The sequence below is a fragment of the Halichoeres trimaculatus genome, unplaced genomic scaffold (genome assembly GCF_033239565.1).
Source record: "Halichoeres trimaculatus isolate MK-OKI-2021-1 unplaced genomic scaffold, fHalTri1.1 fHalTri1_scaffold_2, whole genome shotgun sequence".
Classification (NCBI taxonomy): Eukaryota; Metazoa; Chordata; class Actinopteri; order Labriformes; family Labridae; genus Halichoeres; species Halichoeres trimaculatus.
The window spans coordinates 37,665,784-37,691,685 of record NW_027437180.1 but is presented as its reverse complement, the minus strand read 5'-3'; the positions used below and the strand labels follow the sequence as shown (position 1 = coordinate 37,691,685).

The following is a 25,902-nucleotide window of genomic DNA, read 5'->3' as shown; positions in this document are numbered from 1 at the left end:
CGTCTTTAACGGTAATTCACCCAGGGCTGGGACCTTGGTCTCAGATATAACCTGGTTTGTAGCTTTAAGCTGTTTCCTTACAAACAGACTGTTTTGCATGCATGCGCCTGATTGGTTGAAACTCTTCAGCCCACAAACCAGAAACATGTCTCGTTTTAAAACCCAGACTCTGAAAATAGATTCGACCTGATTAAAGGTTTTCACACTGGCAGAGCTCTGTGACCTTTGACCCCTCCACCCCCACCCCCACCCCCCTCCATCCACCTGATGTCTGTGCTGATGAAAAATTTACAGCATCAAACCCCCACCTGGAGACACACCTGGACACACCTCATGACCCCCTAAATAATTCACAGTGAAAGATCACGTTAGAAACACACACACACACACACACACACACACACACACACACACACACACACACACACACAGTAAAATCAGCTGATCCAAACATCCCCAAACCCAAAAAACTTTTATTTATTTCATCAAATTCAGAATCTGAAAAATGTAAAAAAAAAAAAAAAAAAGAAGCAGAAAATTTCAAACTTTCTCGATACAAAAACACCTGATTGGATCCAAACTTTAAAAATGTACAAAAGGTGAAGAAAACCAGTTTAAACCAGGAGAAAAATCGTCAGATGAGAGCAGGAAGTGACATCATATTAGTCTTTACAAAATAAAAGCCTTCAGATGGTGGTGAGCGTCCGTCGTCGTCAACACGTAAAAACGTCTGTTTACATCCCTGAATTCATCGTCACTGCGTCTTCATCACGCTCAGACCAGCCTCAGCTTCCAGCTCCATCAGTCCACTTCCTGTTCCTCTAGAAAGACTTCCACCTGATGGCCGACAGGATGGTGTGGATGAAGTAGAGGAGAGTTGCCACGTAGGAGAAAACCTGGAGAGACAAGATTCAAACCTTTATTTAAACCCTGAAGGAAACAAAAACAGAAGAATGAAAATCTAATCCAGTGTAAATTTCTGTTTTATCAAAAACGTGTTTATCAAATTTGATCTGGACCCCATTCAGCCAAAAAGTCCAGAAAAAAATGTTTTAAGATAACCAAAGATTAAAACAACACCTTAGAATATTTTAAAATAAGACAGGAGGGTTAGAGCCACCTAAGGAAAAAAAATAATCTATGCCAATTAAGTCATTATTTACACGAGTAAAAGTCACAAAGTGATGAGGATAAACTCATAAATTAACAAGAACAAAGACGTAAATTCGGGAATTTGATTTTATGCATTCACAAAAGAAAAAGCCATACATTTTCAAGTATAAAGGTGTGAATTTATGAGAATAAATTCATTAATTTATCAGAATAATCTCATTAATTTATGAGAATAAACATGTAATTTTAGTTCATAGCTAAAGGCTATCAGAAATTGTAAGAAATATTTTTTTAATCTCCAAAATTAACTTTTTTTCCTCCCTAACTTTGCTCTTATCCTTTACTGTAGAATGTGGAATATGGAAGTTTAATGCGTCCATTCTTAACCTTAAAAAAGGAAGAAAACAAACAAATCTTTGGTTGGATTTCAGGTTTTGTAGTAGATTGTATTTTTTCTTTTTTTTTCTGGGAGCTCCCTGCCCTTCTTGTGTGTATGTGGAATGCTGGAGGAGCAAACTTCCCCTGTTTTTAATATCAGCTCAAGAGCAAAGTCTTCAGTTAGTCCAGTTTCAATGTTTCCTCACATGTAGTTCTTTTAATCCAGGTTAAATCTAGCCTCATACTAGGATCAGATCAATCCAGATAATTGGATCAGAGTTATCTTAAATCTTCATTTAAACCAGATTGAACCAAGATATTTGGATCAAACCCATCTAAATCTTCTTTTAATCTAAATTAAAACAAGATTATTGGATCAGAGTCATCAAAATCTTCTTTTAATCCAGATAAAATCCAGATAATTGGTTCGGAGTTATCAAATCCATTCTTAATCCTGATTAAATCCAGATAATTGGATCGGACATATCTAAATCTTCTTTTAATCCAGATTAATCCCAGAAAATTGAATCAGGGTTATCAAAATCTTCTCTTAATCCAGAATGAACTCAGATTAATCCGATCAGAGTCGTCAAAATTCTTTCTTAATCCAGATTAAACCCAGATAATTGGATCAGTTATCTAAAGCTTCTTATAATCCAGATTAAACCCTGATGATTGGATCCAAGTCATTTATACTTTTTTTAATCTAGATTATATCCAGAAAATTGAATCAGGGTTATCAACATTTTCTTTTAATCCAGAATGAACTCAGATTAATCTGATCAGTCATCTAAATCTTCTTTTAATCCAGATTAAACCTAGATAATTGGATCAGAGTTATCAAAATCCTTTCTTAATACAGATTCAATCCAGTTAATTGGATCAGAGTTGTCTTAAATCTTAATTTAATCCAGATTTAATCCAGATAATGGGATCAAAGTAATCCAATCTTCTTTTAATCCAAAATCAAACCAGGATATTTGGATTAAAGTCATCTTTACCTTATTGAATCTAGATTAAACCCAGATAATTGGATCAGAGTAATCAAAATCTTCTCTTTATCTTGATTTAATCCAGATAAATGAATCGGTTATAAGAATCTTTGTTTAATCCAGAGTAAACTCAGATAATTGGATCAGAGTTACCTAAATCTTCATTTAATCCAGAATAAACCCAGATAATTGGATCCGTTAGCAAAATTATCTTTTATTCCAAATTAAATCTAGATAATTTGATCAAAGTTATCTCAATCTTCTTTTAATCCAGATTAAACCCAGACTAATGGTTAAGAGTTATCTTAATCTTTTTTTATTCCAGATTAAATCCAGATATAGGTCAGAGTTATCAAAATTCTTTCTTAATCCAGATTAAATCCAGATAATTGGATCAGTCATCTTAATCTTCTTTTAATCCAGTGTAAATCCAGATAATTGGATTAGAGTTATCTAAATCAGCTTGAATCCAGATTAAATCCTGATTATTGGATTAGAGTTATCTAAATCTTCTCTAATCCAGATTAAACCCAGATAATTGGGGGGATCCAGGTCTCCCTGAAGTCTGGTTCCCACTCACCACAGCAGAGATGTCCAGCTGGTAGTTCTTGAAGTTCGTCCCGTTCGCCATCTCCAGAGTGACTTTGGCCAACGCCACCGAGGCGCTGAGGTAAAAGAAGGCGGCGATGCCGTGGTACGCAAAGTCCTGACGGACGAGGAGCAGGGAGACAAAACCAGAAGAGGAACAGAGAGAGAGGTCAGATCTGATGGAGACATGCTGTGTCACGGTGCGCTCATAGACTCGTTGGTTGAGTTTGTGACAGAGGAAATACTTTCAGATCTGATTAAGAGTCTGTCGTCATCACTCAGAGCTCTCTGTGCTAAGATTCACATTAAAGTGGTGATGATGAATCTCAGATGAAGGCTCCTACTCCTGTACAACTAGTGTTGGGCAGAAACGTGTTACCAGCAATATGTTTACATCACTTTATACGTAAAGTGCTAGTCTGTCCAGCAGTGCATCTCAATGAGACGAACATTTTGATGTCTGATTCATCTCTCTACGACATTCCTATCCCCTGTTAGGGCCGTTTTAGTGTGCCTAGGTGGTGCTTGAGAGCATATTATGGGATGTTGGGGGTCAGTTGTTACCATGGTATTATTTCCTCTGCTGAGTCACATGACCAGCTGCACGAGACTCCTAATTAGTGTATGACAGAAATGAAGTACAGTGAAGAGTGACATTTATTGAGAAACTTTTTTGGAAAGAACTCCTCACAGAGTCCAAATTTTTAAGTATGATATTTTTGTAGGAAATTTTGTCAGAAATCCATTTATGGCATTTTTAAAGCTGTATGAGTTTTACTTTTTTGTCTAGAGGCCCAAATGTGGCAGCATTCCTGGCCTGGAGTGCTGTAGAGAGAGGATTTTTTTTTAGAAAAGTTCAGAAACTACTCGTCATACAGGCCAGAATGTTGAGTAAATTTGTGTAAAGATATGATATTTTTGTAGGAAATTTTGTCAGAAATCCATTTATGGCATTTTTAAAGCTGTTCGAGTTTTACTTTTTTGTCTAGAGGCCCAAATGCAGCAGCATGTGGAAGCCGACATGAAGCTGTAAAGTATTCTCCCATCTGTTAACATGGAGGGAGCTGAGAGCAGACGGCGACTTTGAGCGCTCGCCATTCAAAAATCGGGCCCAAAACTACAACTTCCCGAACAACTTTTGTAGAGCAGGGTCGAGTCTGTCATGTGAGCGAATTTCAAGCCCATAGGACTTGTGGTTTCGGCAGAGATAATTTTGGCAGAAAGGGTAAAAATGCAGCGAACTCTTATTTTGAAAGGCAAATTGCTGGCTTCCTGTGTGAGATAGGCAAAAAACACTATACTCTTTTTTGTGTGTCTCAATGAGACGAACGTTTTGGCGTTGGTTTCATCTCTCTGTGACCTTCCTAGCCCCAGTTGGAGCCATTTTTGTGTGTTTATGAGTGTTTTTTTGGTATTAGAGAGCTTATTATGGGATGTTGGGGGTTATGTTTGGTATCAAATAAGAAATTTTTGCAAATGTGGGATGTGTGCCAATTTTGGTGAGTTTTTGGGCATGTTTAGGGGGTCTAATTAGAGCTCAAAGCGCGTGTGGAATAATAAGAAAGAAACAACAAAATACAATAGTGTCCTCGGCAGAAGTGAGAGGGCGCCGAGGACCCTAATAATATCACTTAAAAAAGAGTAATGAGTAAAGAGTAATAGATTACTTTTTTCAGGAATGGGCCCAACACTGGTTACGACCAGCAGACTGCGTAACAGAGAATATTAAAGAAACGTCATTACTGACCTCAGTGAGCATAGACTGATCTTTGAACACTACGTCACTGATTAATATAAGGATCAAGAGAAAAACGTCAGACATGGTTGTCGTTCTTTGAAAGTGAAACCAGTTTCTAGAAACAGAGCAGGGTTCGGGTCTAAACCGCTCCAAGTTGTAGATTTTGAATCCTCCAGAGGACTTACCGCAGCGGCCCAGCTTCCTTTGTTCTTGTGCCCCCCACAGGCGAAAATCACCATCCAGAGGAACGTCATGACGAAGCAGAAGACCGACACGAACATCACCCAGCCCTGAGGGTTGGCAGGAACCACCAACGTGGACGCCACCAGGATCCAGACCAGACCACCGAAGATCTGCAGCAACATGGGAGAAACATTAGACACAAGCTTTTACTCATTCTACTCATCTTAACACATGATCTGGTTCTATCTCTGCTTCCTGTTTGCAGATACGGGCTCCATGGTCCCGCCCTCTCCTCTTCAGGTTTTATTTGTTTGTTATTTCGTCTCCTCGTGTTTTGGAGCGTCCCCGTTCACCTTACACCTCTGATGATTGACAGGCTGCATTATTCATGGCTCTGCTCACACTCCAGCTGCTCTGCGCCGTTTATCTGAGTGTGATAACCCGGAGCAGCATTCCTCCTCTTTAACCTGCCGGCCGTCACGTTTCACCTGAAGCAGAACAATGTTTCTATCTGGTCACATCAGGTCGTCACGTAGCTTTATTTTAGGACAAACATCTGCATTGGACTCATCCGACCTCTCCACTGAAAGCCTCTCTAACTGTTAAAGGTGGGAGATAACGTCAGGAGCTGGCGCTACTTCTCACGCAGTCAGGTGTTTGTCTGGTTTGTGACCTTACAGCTGACCTCAGCACGCGACGGTAGCATCACATCAGTATCTGTACTCTGGATGGGACAGGATGACGCTGAAGAAACTAGAAGAAACTACTGTCCTTTGGAAGGGCAGGGGCAAAAGAAAAAAAAGGCACATACAACGCGTCTTGCTTCTAAAGAGGGCACTAAGAGGCCGTTTAAAAGACAACGGTTTTGGGGTGAAACACAAAAGTTTTGTTGCGTTTCAGCCTCATGTTTACACAGAAACGGTGTTCCGGCTGACCTAAAACGCAAACTTTTGAAAACGGCCTCCAGAGTGGGATTTTTCTGAAACGCTCCCGACACGAGTTTTCAGAGGAAACGCTGACGTCACACTCTGCTTTGCACGTGCATTCAACAGTACAACAGTACCGTTGTTACGATCGTTGTGAACTACCGTGTTGTGCTTGTGCTGCTCAATCTGTGACTGTCTTTAACAAAAAAGTGCATCTTTTGCTCCACTTTTTAACTTAGTATTCCCCAACACACCAGATGACTGGCTAAACTCTACTTCGGTGGAGATCTACCAACAAGAATGTCCATCTACTGGACAAGGCAGTTATAGCACCACCTACAGGCCTGGCATGCTCACTACAGCGTTTTCAGTCCATCAGTGTTTCCGTGTAAACGCAGATTTTTTTCACTGTGTTTTAGCATTTTCAGATTGTGGAAACGGGGCCTAAGTTCCACGTGTTTTTCCTGGGCACTTTAGCACACACATTGGCCTCCTGAAGAGGGCACTGTAGCATGCGTTTGGCTTGACAAAGGGCACATTTTGGCCCCAAAAAGGCACTTTAGCGTGTTTTGGCTCAGAGGGGGCACTCCAGGTAGGGGTGGGTATTATCAAATCATGTAAAATCAAACGGTACCATGTTTAGGTACCTGAACACATCCTTGCGACTGTAACAGAGTGGAAAAGTAGGAGATTTTCCACGCTGCACATAAACACAGCATTGCAACTTTATATATTGAGAAATAAAAATGTTTCATTGAAAAACTTTAAGGTTTTGTTATTAAACAATATTTTTTACCACATACACACAAAAAAGTGTGGAAAATTGGGATCATTTCAAACATGAAAGGAACCCATCCCTAGCTAAAGCGCACCTTTTGGCTCTGAAGGGGGCACTGTAGCGCACATTTTTCAACCATTGGCCATGAAGGCAGTCACACACCTCCTGTGCTTCTTTCTGAAGCTGACAGCAAACACTGGAGACGAGCGTTCAGAAACAGAGAAATTAACCACTGTGTTTGTGTTGATTTTGGCGCCCCCTGTGGATAAAGTCTAAGTCTTCGCTTCCTGTTGTCTTTGAGCTGTTCATGCTGGGACGCAGTTTGGGAGTTTTTTGCTCTCAAAGAGGCCTCACTTTGAAGCCTCCTCACAGGAGCGTTGAGCCGGGTTGAACCTGCCGGACGCAGCGGGTCATTGCGAGCTCATCGTCTCCATCAGTCGTCTCAGGAGGTCAGTGAGTCCATCGGTGACGTCGTGCAGAGATTAAATCAGTCAGATTTTATCCTGACCAGCATCAGAGATTTCAGATCAAACTCTCAGACATCTGAACTTTCTGCTCCTCACGTTCATGAACCGGCATTGTCCTGCCGTCAGCGGTGAGGAGACTGTGACGATGACTGACCTACACGCTGAAACACGCTGAAACACAGTGATGTCCATTACTTTCACTCCGGTTTCAGACTGTCGCTGCAGAGTTTAGGCTCCTGTCAGGTTGGAGTTTAGTTCCTCTCTTTCTCACATTTTTTAGACATCTGTGACCTAATCCTGACCTGAAACACCACGTAAAGATCAACGAAGAAGAAACTGAGGGGCCAGTCATCGTTTGACAGCCCTGAGTCATAGACAGAGACCAAGAACTGTGTCACTGTGTCGCTGTGATCAGATAAAGTTATCTGTGCGTTCCGCTTTTCTGAAGAATGCTGTTTGGTCAGTCTGAGCGTCAGCTGTTAGCGGTCTGTGTCACAGGGGCGTACACAGAGGGTTTAAAGGGCAGGGGCAGAAAAAAAGGCACATGCAGCCAGTGTTCTGCCAAACAGGAGGCGCTATAGAGCACATTTCAGTACAAAATGTGGAGCCTTTTAGCTGAAAGGAGGGTATTTAAGCGCATGTTTTAGCTCCAGAGAGGGCACTCTAGCGTACATTTTGCCTCAAAGGAGGCACTTCAACGCGTGTTTCGGCTTCAGAGAAGAAACTTTAGCACACATATTGGTTAAAAAAGGGCGCTTGTGTGCACCTTGTGGCTTAAAGAACTTCAGCGCATGTTTAAGATCTAAAAAAGGGCACTAAAGGGCACTTCTTGGCTCAAAATATCAGAGTTAGCGCGCATTTGAGCTCCAAAGAGTGCACTTAAGAGTGTGTTAAAGTTTCAAAGAAGGCCTTTTAGAGTGTGTTAAAGCTCCAAAGAGGGCCTTTTAGCGTGTATTTTTGGCTTGAAAGAGTTTGCTTCAATACACCATTTGGCTCGTGGACACTTTAGCATCTGTTTCGGCTCCCAGGAGGGCACTTTATACCACTTTTTGGCTCACAGGGGGCACTTATGCACACCTTGTTGCTCCTAAAAAGGCACTTTAGCGCATTTTTGCATTCAACAAAGCACTTGAGCATGCTTTTTGGATCAAAGAGGGCACTTAAGCACACATTTTGGTTCCAAAGAAGGCCCTTTAATGCGTGTTTCAGCTCTTAAAAGAGCACTTTAGTGCATGTTTTGGTTCTCAAAGGTCACTTTTGCACACTTTTGTCTTGAAAGAGGGCACTTTAGCCTTTGTTTTTTAACATTTGGGCCACGAGTGGAGGGTGACTGCCCCCCTTGCCCCCCCTGTGTGCACACCACTGCTGCATCAGAGTTTTGAATTCTTCTGCTCCATGCGATCATGCTCAGAAGGAAACATGCTTTGTTATTGAGTATTTATTTCTCCCAGACTTCCTGTCAAAGTTTTTCAAAGCGTTAACATCAGAAGTGATTTAAGTGACTGAACATTCGTCTGTTTTCAGCAAATCTTTGCAGACCCCTCGTGTGAACATAAATAAAAAACCTGTTTCTGTCTGTGTTTAAACAGAAGTGTTGGATTAATGAAGCTATGACCAGCAGAAGAAGTTTAATCTGTGAACATATCTCTGTTTCCTGATTTGAGCTCAGCATGCAGCTTCATCTTCTTTTCTGTATTTCACAGATCACAACTTTTCAAATCAGAGTCAGTGTGACGGTAAAGGATGCAAACTGACAGTCATTCATGAGAGAGAAACGACTTTATAACGTCTGTAAAGTCAGTCTGAACCATCACCGTTAAATACCGACATGTCCCTGCTCACAGACTCTACAGCTTCAGACTGATCTCACGGAGATGTTTGGGTCCGTGCGTAAAGCTGCGTAAAGCTCCGTGTCTTACCAGCTCCGGCAGGTAGAGGATGTCCGGGATGGTGGTGCATATTCCGACCCCGCTGGGGAGGTTCCCCATGGTGGCAGTGTTGGAGGCCATCCTTCTGCTGCTGCTGCTGCTGCTCGGACTGTAGCGGGACTGAAGCGGGACTCAGCGCTGCAGCCAATTAAAGCGCGAGGAGCAGACCGGAAAAACCGGAATCCCCATCAGAGGAGGAGACACGCGGCAGGTCGAGCTCACCGGAGCCGCTTGGAGAGGCTGCCGGGTCGGGGAGAGGCTCAGAGTGACGGCGGGACGGAGAGACGGAGAGAGGCACTTATCAATGTTTGAGCAGCAGCGTGACGTAACGTCACCCTGACAACCCGCAGAGCTTCCTCCATCAACAACAACAAACAACAAATAACTTTAAAAAAACAAAAACAAACGACAAAAAACTTAAAAACAACAACAACAGCGAATGACAACAAACAAAAAACATCAAACAACTTCATGTAAAAAAAAACAACAAAAGAAAACACCAAAAACTTTAACAACAACAAACGAACAAAAAATGGCTTAAAAAGAAAAAACAATTAACAACAGCAACAACAAACACAACATCATACTACTATAGAAAAAAAATAAAAGAAAACACCAAAACTTTAACAACAACAGCAAAAAACTTTAAAAGAAAAAAACAAATAACAAAAACTTCAAAACAACAACACCAACAAGAATCAACATCAAACAACTTCATCAAAAAACAGTAAAAAAAGAAACCACCAAAAATGTCAACAACAGACAAAAAATGACTTAAAAAGAAAAGAAACAAATAAAAAACTTAAAACAACAGCAACAACAAATGACAACAAACAACTTCAGACATTAACAACAACAAACATCAAATATCTTAAAAGAATAAAATGACAAAAATCTTAAAAACAACACCAACAACAACACAAAGAACAACAAACAACATCAAACAACTTCATAAAAAAACAACAAAAGAAAACACCAAAAACTTCCACAACAGACAAACAAAAAATGACTCAAAAAGAAAAAAAACAAATAGCAAAAAAACTTTAAAACAACAGCAACAACAAATGACAACAAACAACTTCAAAAATGACTGACAACAAAATAAACACAAAAAATCTTCATCAAAAAACAACGACAAAAGTAAACAGCAACAAACAAAACAAACAGTTTCAATAATCATTAAAAAAAAGAACAATTACCACAAACAACTTCAACAAACAACAAATAATCAACACATAAGAATACCAAAATATCAAAAACAACTTCAACAACAAGCATCAACATCAAACAACTCCATCAAAGATAAAAACAACAGACAATGAACAACAACAGAGAATCATAAACTACAAACAAAAGTGTAAACACAACAAACAAACATCAGTGATGTTTACAGAGTCATCCTTGTGATCTGACATCTCTAAAAGCTTTAATCCACCAGAGGAACACGCTCACGGTAAAACATCACAGTCTGAATGAACCAGAACCAAATCCACGTTTAGAGGACGACATGTTTAAAAAGCTCCTGATGGATCCTAAACTCTGTCTGGGTTCATGCTTCTTCTTGTGTTCTCAAGGTGCCACTTTTCACTTATTTAAAAAAAGGTGTTTGAAGTTTGTGAATGTTTTGGATCTTTACTGTTTTTCTAGACCAAACAGTCTCTGGGGGCCGTCTGAGTCCAGACCCAAACGAGTGACCCCTCCTGGACTCAAAGGTCCTGCTCCACTTCAGTCTGACAGAATTCATCAGTGATCTCACAGACAAATAAAACATCTGATGTTCCCCCTGACCTGTGTGTGTGTGTGTGTGTGTGTGTGTGTGTGTGTGTGTGTGTGTGTGTGTGTGTGTGTGTGTGTGAGTCGTTCACACCTCCCGCTGTAAACAACAGATCCATGGAAACAGCAGGTGGATCTCCTGACAGGTGAGCTGTCGGACAAACACCTCAGATAATCGGCCCGCTGGATCCGCTTTCAGCTGCTGTCACCTGACGCCGCTGCAGGAAAACCTACCCCGGCTCTCTGTGGACACGGTGGGGACCAGGACTCTGAGGAAACCCTCAAGACTGTTCCAGAGCTAGTTCCAAAGTCTGGTCCCCTAAGGTGTAAAACTTGGTCTACAAACTAGTTTAAAATCTGGTCATAGACGTCCAAGACCCTGTCTCCAATCTGGCCAAGAGCTGGACTCTAAGGCCCCGTTTACACGACAACGTTTCAACCCCAAAACGCTATAACACAGAGAAAAAAACCTGTGTTTACACGGAAGCACTGATGGACTGAAAACGCTGCAGTAAGCATGCCAGACCTATAGGTGGCGCTGTAACTGTCTTGTCCAGAAGCAGCTTTTGGTAGATCTCCTCTGAAGTAGAGTTGGGCCGATCATCTGGTGTGTTGGTGAATACTAAGAGCAGAAGTGGAGCAACAGATGCTCATTTTGTTAAAGACAGTCACAGATTCAGCAGATTGAGCAACACAAGATCAACACAGTAGATCACCACCATCCTAACAACGGGACTATTTACATGGCAACGGTGTCGGCAGCGTTTCAAAAAAATCTCACTCTGGAGGACGTTTTCAAAAGTTTGCGTTTCAGGTCGGCTAAAATTCCGTATCCGTGTAAATGCGAGGCTGAAAAGCAACAAAACTCTTGCGTTTGACCCTAAAACCGTTGTGTAAACGGCCCCTTCTTTAAAACCTGATCCCAAGTATGTATGTCATCAAGTATGTCCAATCTGTTGGTCCAAGACCAGTTCTGGACGTGCATATGTGACCCCGGTCTGTGCCTGAAAGCAGGCCCTGCAGTCCGTGGCTGGGTTGCACCCATGGGGTGATGCAGATTTTTTCTCCCCCTGAGGCCACGGCATCATGGGATGAAGACTCTGACGACAGCTGTCAATCACAGGCTCCTGTCCAAGGTGTAGAGCCGAGGTTCAGGCATCTTTACCTTGCACCTGATGGAGAGGGCGCTGCTCGTGTTTGTTCTCACGCTGTTGCATTTTAGTGGGTATTCTTCACAACAACCAAAGGTTTTAAAATGACCCATAAAAACCTTTTTCTTCCTCTTTAGAACGAAGAAAAGACCCCAGGTGTTGATTGCATACCTGACACTGATAAAACTGACAGATCTTAACCCTAAGTTACAGTCAACAGGAGTATTTGACTGTTGGGACCATTGGCAAGTCAAATGCAAATGACTCTCGTTAATGGGTGGCAAGACAAATCTCAAGGTGTGGGATCAGTGGCCAGCAAGAAATGAGACCCCAAAGATAGCTTCTGCCAGAGTTTGTGCCCACCCAAGGTCCCCAAAGGTTGCTCTAACACAATTTTTACCCAAACATGGGGTGTTGTAATATATATGTGCGTGTCTGTGTGAGTGTGTTTGGACTCAGGTGTTGTCACCTGTTTCCACACAGTGATGGAACCTGAGCTGCAGGTCTCTTCATCTATTGTCTGCTCAGCGTTTTAGATAATGACGGAGACACTTCAGAGGTTAAGTTCAGAGTCTGAATGAGCCGAGCTGACACCCACTAGACAGCATCAATCAATCAATCAATCAATCAATCAATCAATCAATCAATCAATCAATCAATCAAATTCCAATAGTTAAAAAATGATACAGTAGATCATGGGAGGGGATATAAGCATGAATTTAGAGGTTTTGCGTAAAGAAAAAAGGCTTTCTTTTGTTTTAAAAAGTTTTAAAAAGTTTCAAAAACTTAAAACTGTGTCATTACATCGCCACCTGGGGGTCAGTTAGTGTTATGTTGATGTCCTTAACTTAGAATTAGAAATGTGAATTAGTCTACCTATGCTGCAGACTTCTGGTGTCAAAGAGTTTTTGCTGTATGACTACAGAAGGTATTCATGAAAATAGAAATATCCTCCAAATGTCCTGTTTTGAACTATTTCTAACACCAGAGAGAAACCAAAAAAGAGAGGTCAAAATGTCAGAATTTGATGTTTCAAACTTGGTATCAACAGTGAAAAAGTCACAATGATAAAGGTTGTTTCTGGATATATTTTGTTAGTCTGATGCCACCTGGTGGCTCTTCTTTCAACTGCAGGGTGCTGTCTTTGGAAGGAGATGCTGAAGTTGCTGAAAGAAAGGAAATAACTAAGCATCTCAGGATAGTTGTGGTTGTTAATCTCTCTTCACTGGCTTCCAGTGGCAGATCCAATCAAATCCAAAGCTCTTCTTCTGGATTACTTAACATTGACAAGAACGGCTCCTGCCTACCTGGGGTCCCTCATCCAGGTCTACACTCCCTCTAGTCCACTACGCTCTGCTTGTGAAAGACGCCTGGAGCTCCCAGCCCAGCGCGGCTCCAAATCTCTAGCCAGACTCTCCTCCTCTGTTGTTCCCAAATGGTGAATGAATTACCTAACTCTATACGATCCACAGAGTCCCTTTCTACTTTAAGAGATGTCTGAAGACTCATCTGTTCAGGGAACACTTAGGTCCTTAATCTGACCCTTCCCCTCTTTGCCCTCAGAAGGTCACAGACCCAGCTTTTAGTGAATTTTCAGTACTACTACTGAATGTTGTTGAGGGTTGAAACATATTGTTGACATTAATTTTTAATTGTAGTTGGCGGTGGCTACTTGTTATTGTCTTCAACAGAACAGACTTCTTCTGGCGCTAGATGGCAGCACCTGCAGCCAAACAACATGGCGCACAAACTAGGTTTTCCCCTCTGTCTAAATTCTTGCTTATGTTGTACGTCGCCTTGGATGTCTGCTAAATGAAACTGTAGAATTGTAATTTGTGAAGGTTTTAGTGAACTGACAGGAAATCAATATAAGAATTTAAACACTGGTGTGTGACAGAAAAATTTGCAGTCAGAGCTGTGATATAATCTGAATCCAGTTTAAGAGCAACGTGAAAAAGCAGACTTCAGAAAATGTGACAGAGACTACAGAACCCAGACTACCTGAGACATCATCCAGTCCTCTTTTATAACCACTACACACAGAACTCTGTCTCCCTCTACTGGACAAACTGAAAACATACAAACATCAGTTATAAACTGCTTTAAAGCTGGAAATCAAGTAAAGTTTAAAGATGCATTTAACTCTGTTTATGTATAATTAGACCTTTAGTTTTAATGATTTGACATGAGATGGATAAAACTTGCTGGTGATTAACTGTAGTTGTGATTATTTTAGTTTGGTCCTTTAAACTGTCCTGGCTCTCAGCCACACCACAAAAATGTCTGAGTAAGACAAAAGCCCTCTGAAACTGGAACTGTGAGTGGAGGAGCTGAATTCCTCCAAATTCCTTCATAGAGCCAAGAGAAACGAGTCCCACCTCTCACTCTGGGATGGCCAATCAGAGTTCAGAGTTTCCCTCAGGCACAGGTATAAAAAAGGTTTGCTATGTTTATGTGTTACAAGTGAGTCTTCATCTTTAACTGACAGAAATGATCTGGAAACTCATCTAAATCTTCTGAGGTGGATTTTATTTGTCTGGGTTTGGCGCCCCCCCAGTGGACAGAGCAGTGTATCTCCTCCCTTTGCTGATGCCTGTTTGAGCGTAAGTGGTCAAACTTTCTCTGTTCATCTTCGCTCTAACAGGATCATGCTGTCCTTTTATTTTATAACTCACAAAGAAGAAACATCGACGGGTTGATCCTCACCTGATAAAACTCTGCTCAGAGGTTTTAAACCTTTTTCTGCAGATTGATGAAACCGTCTAACAAAGCATTGGGTCACTCCTTCTGTTTGTAGGTCAGAACAGGACAAACAGGTTTAGAGCTTTACGGATGTGTGACAGGGGATCAGATTTGTGTGTTCGGTACACACACATGGTGGTAACACACACCCTCTGAGTCACTGTACACAACTCTACTTTGATTTAAAAAGCGCCTTTCATCCACGACAGCCCAACAAAGGGTCTTTCTGGGTAACCTTTCTATACCTGAGTCCTGTTTCAACACGGGACGTCAGCAGCTGTGGAGCAGGCCGGACTGGTCCATTTTAACACCAAGCTAACAAAAAAAGATGCTAACATGTCACAAAAACAAGTTTGGAACTTTTAATGTAAGAAGAAATACTAAGAAATACTGATGTTTGTCTCAGTGTGAACTTTTTCAACTCCTACTGTGAAAATACAAGAAAATCAGGACAATGAATAAGAGAAAATCAGAGTTTCAAGACATGCGAGCTTAAGATGTGAGATAAGAAAAAACTTTATTGGTCCCCAGGAGGTGAAATTCATCTGTCACAGCATTCAGTATGAGCAGATACCAGACAATAAACTGTAATTTAATTTGATGAGAGAATAAAATGAAGTTAAAGGACTAAAAAATGGGAATAGAATGTACTAAATAAATAAATAAATAAATTTCACTAAGATAGTCAATAAATAAATATTAAATTAAAATGTATATACAATTTGGTGTGGAAGAGAGACAACAGTGAAGACAAATTGTGTTTGTAAAGACTCAAATATCAGTTTAAATAGGGACTTAAGATTCATTTAAGTTATTGAAAAAGAAAAAATGAAATAAAAAATAAATAAAAAAGAGAGAAAAAAAAAGAAAATCAAACAAAAAGAAAAAAAACAGAAAAAACAATAGTCTAGTAAACATGCTAACATATTTGATTAATGCACTGAAACAGATTGTTAAAAAACATTACTATTATTATCATTATGTTGATCAATAAATATTCAAGAGAGGAATGCTGTGGAATAAGAAATAAACATATTAATGAGGCAGAAAACAACAACAACAACAACAACAACAATAATAATAATAATAGTAATAATAATAATAATAATAATAATAATAAAATGTGATGATAGTATATAATATGGACAGTACAGATATGGACAAAAGAGGACGAGCAGTGTGCACTTTTCACCATGATAATTAAAAAAGAAGTATAAATTATTTTTAAATAAATTATGAAACGTATTCCAAACACAGAACAACTCAATGTACTCAAAATTATAAGAAAACATTTGTTGAAAAACAAATTGAGCTTTAAAACCTTTTATTGAAAGGAGATTTAACACAGAATTAAAAAAATTATATATCAAAGAAAGTACCTAAATATTCCAAGAATAACATGTAATCGTCTCTGAACTGTAAAATCATTGCTCTGCTATCAAAGCATGTAGCTGCGCATGTATTCGCAGTATTACGGTATCTGAGGTGCGGGTCTATTACCGTACCCGTGAGGACATGGCAGCGGGAAGCAGAGGCTCCAAAACTCCCCGTAAGTATCCTTTAAGATGTTTACCTTCCTGAATCTGTCACCTTTACCTGTACGGTGTTTGGGCTCGCTGACGGTTAGCTGCTGCTAGCCACCGTCTGCTCAAACAGAGCCTGTGAATGGTTAACGGTGGCCTGCTGTAACGGTATGACTGCGCCGACACACTGCACCGGAAACGCTTCCAGTGAGAAGTGTCAGCTCAGAGTGAACAATCGACGCCATCCAGGTGTGTTGTGATGTTATAGAATATCACAGGTGTCCCGTGATGTGATGTAACCGTAGAGAGGGGATACTCAGATGGTAAACATGAGGTGTGAGTGAGTGTGTGTGTGAGTGTGTGTGTGTGTGTGTAGCGAACAGCCCCTGATTGATGGAGCTCGGTTCACAGCCACGTCACACAGAAACACGGAGTCTACCTGGTAGCGTACAGCTGTGTGTCCATACCTGAGAGTGGGGCTATGCTGACCCCTTAACTCTGTAAGAAGACCGTGAACACTGTCATGGCAGGTAAACAGTATGGAGGGTGTGTGAGAGTGTGTGAGAGTGTGTGTGTACCCTCAGTGGGGCCATGAGGAGGAAATTCAGTGGTTCCGCGTTGTTAAACAAACCAGGAGTTTCATGTCACATTATCATCACTGTAGAGCGCTGCACGTCTTCATATGTTGATTATCAGATCCATGAGCTGCCTGTTAGTCAGCTCCATATTCCACCTCAGTGTCTCACTGTGAGGTTTTAACCTTTAGGATCAAAAACAACCAACTCAACACAGGAGCTGACCTCCCAATAACAGACTGTTCCCCTTACTGCCTTCAGGAAATGAGACAGGCTCTTCTGGGCCAAAGCCATGCAGAGAATTTTGTTTCTATATTATTAAACCAAAACGAATAGATTTGAAACCAAAAAAGAGATTTGTAAGCAAAAGAGAATAAGTGAGAAATGAAAAAAAAGTTGCAATTGAAAAACAAAACAGAGAACATATTTCTTTCCATTTTGCTTATAAATCAGTCCTCTTTGTTTGCAAGTTTTCAAAGTTTTGCTTGCAAATATTACTGCACTTAATGGGCGGGGCCTACGCTGGTGGATGAGAGAATAGTTTCTATTGGTTGGATTGACCTGGCTTTACCGAGTGCAAGCGCCAGCTACCACTTCCCTCTCACAACGCCTCAAAACAACAACACAATATAATGAATTATAATGCTCTACTGCTGCAAGCACGCTAATTAGCATGGTTGTCTCTGCTAGTCACGGCCTGAGCATAGTCACGTTAGCTAAGTTAGTGACTGATTAAAACATTTTTTCCACGGTACACACGGTGTCATGGTTCCTACACAACAGTACAGGGTTGCCCCCAGTGTATTATGACCACCCCCCCAGGCTAAGCATTGTTTATTAATTTTTTAATTCACTTTTCGCACTCCATCAACACATAATCAGGTGTCTTTTTTATCACCTGGCAACGTCACAACTTCGTTGAGCATAGTCGTGCAAAACAGGACGGGCTGGTGAAGCAGCGGTCTGATGGGCATGACGTCTGTGACATGTCCCATCATGCGTTGATTCACAGGCAGGTTGTGATTCAGCTCAAGATATAAAGTAACATAAACTTTTTTTTTATTTCCACATGTATTTTGATTTAATTTTAATGAATAATAGGGCCTTTCATTTATTTATTTTTCAAAACAATAAAGGTTAAAATGAAGAGTGTTTTACAGGTTGGATGATTGAATTTGTGCTTACTCAAAGGCAGTGTGAACTGAAGGCCTGTTGAACCATGCCCTTATTGAGGCGTTCCTGACATGGATATGAAGTGCTGCTGGTAGCCGAACACGTAGCTTGTTTGTCTCAAAACACTTATGTCCTGTTGATATTTTCAATCTCACTACAGTACAGCCATATTTCCAGCAGCTGCCACCTACACTTACTTTCTTTTAACTACTTCTTCTCCTGTTCTATGCAGTGTGCAAAATGAGTTAGAAAAGAGTTTTTGACATCACATGTCTATTTAGCACCAGGCTGAAAACATTTTTATTAGGGCTGGGACAATATGCTATTCAATACGTGATTCAATTCTATTACAATTTTTAAGGAGCCAATCCAATTTGAATTGAGATTCTGCTATGTTTGAGATTTTTAGTTTGCTTTTTAACACCAGCCCATGTGAAAAAGTTAAATGATGATGTCTACAGACTATATCAGCAGCCATATTTTCCCATAAAATGCACATCACATGAGTCAGAGAGAAACATTTCGCCCTCTGCTGGAGAAAATTGGGAACATTTTTCCTATCCAGTTTAATAAACAAAGACTGAAATGAAGAATTTGACTTAAAAAAAAATTCTTTGACAAAGAATCCCGATTTTGATATTGCCAAACAAAAAATCCTATTATATTGATTTTCGATTATTTCCTTGGTTTTCAGTGGGAGCCTCTAGTGGACACTTGCAAAACTGTAGTTATTGGGACTTCTACTACAAAAGAGCCAAACGTTAAAACAAGTATCATAAATTGATACAGCTTGGACTATTCGATCACATTTCACAAATACTAACTTGTCATGGATCAAAGACCTTTTAATTTTTTAAGTGAAAGTGGTTAAAAAGGGCGCAGCCTTTGCTTTATCAAACCAACAGATGGCAAAGGTAGTCTTATTTTTAGCTTTGGTCTATGTATGTTACCATGCAGAAAAGTACCGGACAGTACTCCCTGCGTTCTCAGGACCTCACTATGCTCTCTGACCCAAACGCTCAGACTGACACCGGGAAAAAGGCATTTGGGTGCTCTGCAGCCTCGTCTTGGAACCAGTTGCAGAACGACTCAAAGCTCAAGAAGCTGGTGTCTGAATATTTTTAAATCTAAAATGAAGGACATGGAGGCTGGTCCCATGAGATGTCAGTGTTTTAGCTCGGTTGGCTGAACAGTTTTTTTCCTGGAACGTGATTTTAATCTATTATCTTGTCTTTTATTGACTGTGCTTTGTCTCTTTCTGTGCTTCCTGTCTGTAACTTTGTGTTTTTGCTGCTGCCTGTCTTGGTCAGGTCTCCCTTGATAAAGAGGATTTTAATCTCAATGGGACCAACCTGGTTAAATAAAGGTTAAATAACGCTACAGCACACACCATCAAATTTAAGCATTGGTTGATATGTTTGGTTTGTTTTAAGTTGTTTTTTAGTGTAAAGCCATTGTTGGTGGTCAAAGCCCAGCCCTTCACTTGTCGTATCGTTTATGCAGTTTGGCTTAATTTGGTTGTTCTGTTTTTCACAGGGGACCAGAACCGAGCTGGAACTCAGTTGTCTCTGTTTACAAGAAGAAGTGCCAACACTCCTCCCTTTTTCCACAAAGCTATCAGTTCACCGTGGACACATCAGGTTTCTCTGCTGCGGCTGGTGCTGCCAGTCCTCGATACCAGACTGCATGCAGGTAAGACACAAATGTTGACCTGAACCCCTCTGAGCGGACCTCCAGCTGTCACCAATGCCTCGATGGAAAGCCGTCTTCAGTCAGCACATGCGATGGTCCAGCACCATCACCCAGGCCCTCGTCTTGTCCGTCATCACGTTTTGTGTGGTCCTTCCTCTGTGCTGCCATCAGCTGCTCTACTCCTACTTCTTCATCAAGTCCATGTACCTGGACTCCATGAGTGAGGAGGTCTTGCAGGAAAGTCTCCAGCGAGGTCAGGACGCTCTGCACTTCTGGCAAAGCACGTCCACAGCCGCAGCAGCAATCGCCCAACATCCCGATCTGCTGGTGACCGTGGTGACAGCCAGACGAAATGAAGGACACGACTTTCACTACCTGCTCCAGGTGATGCAGCAGCTGAGCAGCCTCCTGGGGAGCTGTGGGGAGCAAAGGTGTGCCGAGGTGTTGATCTGCGACGTGCAGAGTGATCCTCTGGAAAATCCGGATGCCAAGCTGCTGGAGAGTCACTTCCAGGTGGTGCGGCGCTCCCCGGAGGAGCAGCAAAGGAACAGAGAGCGAGTTAACACCTTTGAGAGAGAGAAGAGGGATTACGTGTTTTGTCTTCGTAAGGGATGGGAGCTGGTGAAGCCCAAAAATGTGGTGGTGCTGGAGGATGATGCCATGCCGAGGCAGGACTTCTTCGGGGTCATCAAGGACTTGTTGTCACGCCGCTTTGCCCTCCACTCTCTCTACATAAAGCTGTATCACCCTGAGAGGCTGCAGCGCTACTGGAACCCCGAGCCGTACCGTATCCTGGAGTGGGTGGGACTCGGTCTGGTCGGAGCGACCGCCCTTCTCCTCACTCTCCCGTACTGGAACCCCTGCTCCTTCTCATTCACACTGTCCGCGGGCCACCTCCTCTTCTTCACTCTCTACTTCATGGCTGCTGCTGAGCTGCTGGGGCGACACTACTTGCTGGAAGTGCGGAGGCTTTCCCCCCAGCTCTACGCCGTGTCTCCAGCCACGGAGTGTTGCACGCCGGCGATGCTCTTCCCTGGGAACTCCACCCTCAGAGTTGCTGACTATCTGGACGTCTCACACTGTGTAAAGGGCAATGCCAAAGATATGGTCCTGTATCACAGAGCGAGGACAACACCAGGGGAAAGGTCCCACAGTGTGAAGCCAAACCTCATCACACATATCGGGGCCTATTCCTCGATCAGACCCAACCCACTCAGACCCAAACTCCTCTGAGGACAGGTGGGTAGGAACTCAAAGGCTGTGTTTCCACCACAGGAGCTCATCCCAGGTTCCAGGAACTGAAAGGGGCAGTTAGTATGTCCCAATCAGGTGATGAATGGCTTAGTCTTGGTGTGGTTTTAGGTCTTTGTGGTTCTAGACATGAGATCTCACAGGATCTCATGTGAGAAGCAAACTTGGAGAACGATCAGTGTCCTCTCAGCAGCAACAACACTAAGGAACAGAATCTGGGTAAATGACGACACAAGCTGCTCTTCTACTCAGTTGTCCGCTCGGCTCTGGGTACAGGATAGTTTACATTCTTCGTTAAAAAAGTCCTGGGTTCTCTTGGTGGAAACACAGCCTGAGTAAAGCTGGATTTCACTCTCACTTGCTTGGCTCTACTCGGTCTTTTCTGCCTGTCTCACTTTCTGGACTCATCACATGTCTAAAGATAGCTAAAGACAAAGTTCTGGACTGATGTCTCAAAATGGACGTTGCTGGGAGTTTACACTCCATTGTGCTGTTTTTGTGAGTCTACTGCCCGGGATCTTGGACCTCTAAGAAAATCCAATGCTGTATGTTAACGACACTGATATCATCAACCTTACAACAATGCTGTTCAACTTAGACATAGTGAATATTGTTTTTGGCCCATGGGTAGGATAGATGGGGCTGGTTCATTAAATGATGTGATAACTGTTCACCCAGACCTCATCGACGCAAAGGTTTAGATGCACCTTTAGCTACTCTAACGCCTTAAATACATCAGATGCATCTGCAGTCGGTCTCTGCTCTGTTGCATAACTGGTCTGGCTCCGCTCATTATGTCCTCTGCTGTCTTGATGATACATTAACTTGAATGGAAACCTGATCCTGTGCCGTGACAAAGCAGAGCCGGACAGGAGACGCATCTGGTGTATTTCAGCCTCAAAATGACTAAAGGTTCAAAGACTTTTTCAACTGAGGTCTTCGTCCTAGAGCTCACTTTTCTTGGCTTCATCTGCCTCAGGGACCCAAGGCTGTCATTGGGTCATGGCTGAAAAAAGTGAACACACTTCTATGAACTGATAGGGTCGGTCTCTGTGGATCACACAGGACTGCTGAATCCAGGATTTACCCATCAGGGCCTTTTCTTTGACTCCAGTTTTTTGTTTTTTCAGTTTGATATGATATAGCGACTTTCAAGTAATAAAAATGTGAGCAATAATACACGCATCATTTCCTGTCCACCTTTAAAAGAACAGTCTGACACTTTGGGTACATTCAACCTCTGCTCAGATTATCCAGTCAAAGACATTTGACTTCAAACCCGAGACGAGAAAGGTTTAATTTTGAGCCGGTAACTGTTTATCCCACGGAAAGTTTCTGGCAGGTTTTACAGCCTCTGTTTGGTTTGTATTTTGGGGGAAATTATAGCGCTGTAGATCAGAGTTAGACCATATAGATTGAAGGCTTGACGTGTAAACAGTTTGCCTCTGGCTTTGCTCTTGTTAGTAGAAATTTATAACTGATGTCACAAGGTTTTAACCAATCAGAGAAGAATATTTAATGCAGCCAGAAGATAAATAAGACAGCAGGGTGATAAGATCTGATATGATGTGATGTAAACCGTACATGGTCCACTATGACGGTATTTTATGATGAAGTGATTAACTGCACAGTGCTTGATTAATGCCATTAGTGCCACCATGAGGAGTCATGCAGTAGTGCCACAGTAAACAGTTATAGTGAGTCAGGAGGACCATGTAGCTTGTTTCACCTCTGTTTCTCATGTTAACGCATGCTTTGTGTGCTGTTCTTTCCTTTCTAAATATTCCCACTTGTTGACACAGTTTATAAATTTTCCCACAATCCTGGAAAAAAAAATCCTCAACCAGAGGCTAATGTTAGCTTAGCCTGAAAGTGTCCTTAAAGTGTCAGACTGTTGATGTCATCGAAGCCTCACACTGACCACTCTATCACTGATGTGCCTTTAATGTTTAACCTTGTTTGTGTTATGAGAGAAGAACATTACCCATGATTCAACTCTTTAAGGAAATCATTTGAAGTGTGTTGCAATATTTTAGTGCTTTTAATTTTTCTGTTTTGGTATGTAATACCTAAATGTAGTGAAACCTGTAAGGGTCACAGGAAGCAGATGCCAAAGTGAAACCCAGAAGGCCTGGAGTCGAACTGTTTCCTGTTATTGGTCGCCAAATCAAGAGTTTGAGCCTTAGAATCTAATCAGATCAAACTGATTTAAAATTATTTGTGTTTTGAGTTAAACGACTCAATATCTAGAAACTAAAGTCAGAAAAAAACATGATGCTGAGTTTAAGAAACTAATCTTTGACAGTAACTGTGTTACTCTAAAAAAGTCACACTGAGAAACGTGTGGATGAATGTGAAAGCATGATACAGGAATATTCTGGCATATTCTCAAATATTTAATGAAGATACTAACGTTCTGTGTGAAATGCTGCTGCTGTTTTATGCTGGATTATGTGCAGGACTATCACTTGTCTGGGATTATGGGTGGTGGACATAGCTAGGCTAGCTGTCCCCATGTGTTTCCTGTCTTTATGCCAAGCTAAGTAGCTGCTGGCTGTAATTTCACATTGTGCTGTATTGATATGAGGATGTTTACTCTCAGAGATGGAGAGAAAAGCAGGAACTCACTCCAAAACGAGGTGTTCAGAGGAGAAGAAACACTAAATATGCTGTAGGTAATGTTGGAGTCTCTTCTTTACAGTCTGTGGATAAACTGTTTTTACTTCAACTCTCACAAACACTGTTTCTGTGGAGCTGAATATTTAACTCACCATGTGATGAGTTCAATGTTTAAAGAGAGTTTTTTGGTGTGGTTTGGGTTTCATTTCTGTTTGCTGTGCATTATTTATCATAAGATCTGCTGTGTTGATTTCATTTTATTAAATGCACTCAGAGTTAAGCTTGAGTGAGGGTTGAGATTTATTTCAGACCTTAATTTTATTTTCTGTTTTGCACTGTAATGATTGATGTTCCTCTTTTAATGAAAGTTAAACAGTTCACTCTCACATCATCACAAACACATAAAGACTTCATCACCAGTCACTGAAGCAGAGCTGAAATATTTCTGTTCTAGGATCATGCTCTGATGTTGATTTGAATCTTTCACCGCTGAGACACTTGACTGTTTTTTACATTTACAGCAGAATAAATATTAAGATGAACGTCACTTTTCTCTGTCTGTAGTTTGATTCCAGGGCTTCAAACCAACAAGAAGGGTTTGTGTGCAACAGTCTGATCTCTGTGGTTAATGTTTCCTTTTTTATTGAACCTGACCTTTGTATCTGACACAAGTTTGAAAATGACGCTTTATTAAAGGTTATGATTAGATAAACTTTATTGATTCTAGTAGATGGACAATAAAAAGAGCAGAGTTGTCGTCAAATGAACAAAAACAAACTGGATTCACAAACACATAATGATTTTTATAGTGGTTTTGAACTCATGCAGTGACCTGAGTCATGTCTGTTTTTAATGCAGTGCTACCTGAGGGTCTGAAGATCTGGTCCATCCAGTCTTGGTTTGGGTTCTTGTCTCTTTTGTTTGAAGGTTTCTCATGATCCTCCTAATTTTTAATGATGTTACGTTCAGTATTTGACGGAATTCGCCGGTTCTGAAGAATAAACTGTTGGTTTTTACCATCACGCTAATTTTTTACTCTTCTGTTTTTTCCAGTACAAACTGTTTGAAACATGAAGCCAACATCAGATGATAATGTCCTCAATTCAGTTTATAATTTTTCGATTTTAAATAAAGATTTTAAAAGAATTGCAAGCTTTTAGTAAAAAAATCTTTAAAAGTTTTTAGATCACGTGTTTTAAGGGTTCCAACATTTCAATCAATCAATCAGTCAATCAGTCAATCTTTATAAATATAGTGCCATATCATAAAAAACTTTATCGCAGGACTCTTTCCCAAAATAAGAACAGGTCTGGACCCATTAACATTTATATACTCTGTCCCTGCAGCCATCAAACAGCTCTTTGAGGAAGAGAAACTGTTGAATGTTGTGATGAATGAAGGCCAGCTGCTCATAATAAAGCAGTAAAAGCTGGACTTTGTGCTGATCTGTGGGTTCCAACCACTGGATACAGTTTGATTTCAGCCAGTTGAGTTTTTATTGAAGCCAATGATCACACTAAGATTAATCCAAACCTGCTTTCAAACTCAGACCTGTTCAGGGAAACGGAGCTGCGGGACTGACGGACTCTCATGGAAGTCATTTGAGTGAGTAAATCTCGTCAGAAGCTTTGTTCTTGTTGGTTTCTTTAAATCACTGGGTCGTATCAAAATGTGTGTCTCTTGGTATCTTTTTTGGAAACACTGAAAAAAAGAGCCACTCTAAATGGGAGTGGGATTTTAGACAAGAATAAATGAAGGTCAACAAAGTCGAGCAGGTTTCAAGCAGTTCAATGTTTTTAGTTATCTTAAAAGCAGGAAAAAGCATTATCCAAGCTTGTATTTTGGGTATTTTGACTTAATTGAAAGAACAGTTTAAGAGAGACAGGAAATGTGAGGCTGGAGGAAGACATGCAGTGTATCAAGATCAGGAGTTGCACCAGGGACTACTGATCCGAGGAGTACAGACTCTGTGTCTGAAGTGCCCTGAGACCGCTGGGCCAACAGCACCCCTGGACTTTTTTCTACAGTCATACTAATCTTCACTTCACGCTAAAACACAGCTGAGGTTTTTGATACGACTTTCAGGAGCATTTGTTTAGTTTTAGTAAAAACATTCCGTCAGTAACTTAAAGACATTATGAAAATAGACATATGACATTTAGACTGAAGGAAACTGGACGACTGTAGACAATCTGATTATACAATCCATATGGAGTGGAAGACGAGGTGTCCTTCATTAATCATGAAAGACATCTTGTCCTCAACTCGATATGAACTGTATTATGAACATGAAGGACATCTAGTGGACATTT

At 41.1% G+C, this 25,902-nt stretch overlaps 2 protein-coding genes across 2 annotated transcripts; one reads left to right on the top strand and one right to left on the bottom strand.

Annotated features, from left to right (window-relative positions):
* Positions 1-581: 581 nt before the first annotated feature.
* LOC141784716 (myelin and lymphocyte protein-like) lies at positions 582-9,353 on the bottom strand. Its single transcript, XM_074662562.1, has 4 exons — positions 9,083-9,353; positions 4,995-5,162; positions 3,064-3,189; positions 582-896 (listed from the first exon to the last, which is right to left on the bottom strand). Exons 1-4 carry the CDS (start codon positions 9,170-9,172, stop codon positions 822-824), a joined length of 459 nt encoding a protein of 152 aa, XP_074518663.1. The 5' UTR covers positions 9,173-9,353; the 3' UTR covers positions 582-821.
* Positions 9,354-16,218: 6,865 nt separating this feature from the next.
* pgap4 (post-GPI attachment to proteins GalNAc transferase 4) lies at positions 16,219-24,570 on the top strand. Its single transcript, XM_074687182.1, has 2 exons — positions 16,219-16,306; positions 19,565-24,570. The coding sequence occupies exon 2, from the start codon at positions 19,775-19,777 to the stop codon at positions 20,951-20,953; it is 1,179 nt and encodes a 392-aa protein (XP_074543283.1). The 5' UTR covers positions 16,219-16,306; positions 19,565-19,774; the 3' UTR covers positions 20,954-24,570.
* The last annotated feature ends 1,332 nt before the right edge of the window (positions 24,571-25,902 follow it).

Excerpts from the sequence above, each read along its gene's own strand:
- LOC141784716 (XM_074662562.1), bottom strand. The coding sequence starts at position 9,172 with ATGGCCTCCAACACTGCCACCATGGGGAACCTCCCCAGCGGGGTCGGA. Across the intron at positions 5,163-9,082 it reads TCCTCTACCTGCCGGAGCTG|ATCTTCGGTGGTCTGGTCTG; the intron begins GTAAGACACGGA and ends ATGTTGCTGCAG. Across the intron at positions 3,190-4,994 it reads AAGGAAGCTGGGCCGCTGCG|GACTTTGCGTACCACGGCAT; the intron begins GTAAGTCCTCTG and ends CTCGTCCGTCAG.
- pgap4 (XM_074687182.1), top strand. The coding sequence starts at position 19,775 with ATGCCTCGATGGAAAGCCGTCTTCAGTCAGCACATGCGATGGTCCAGC.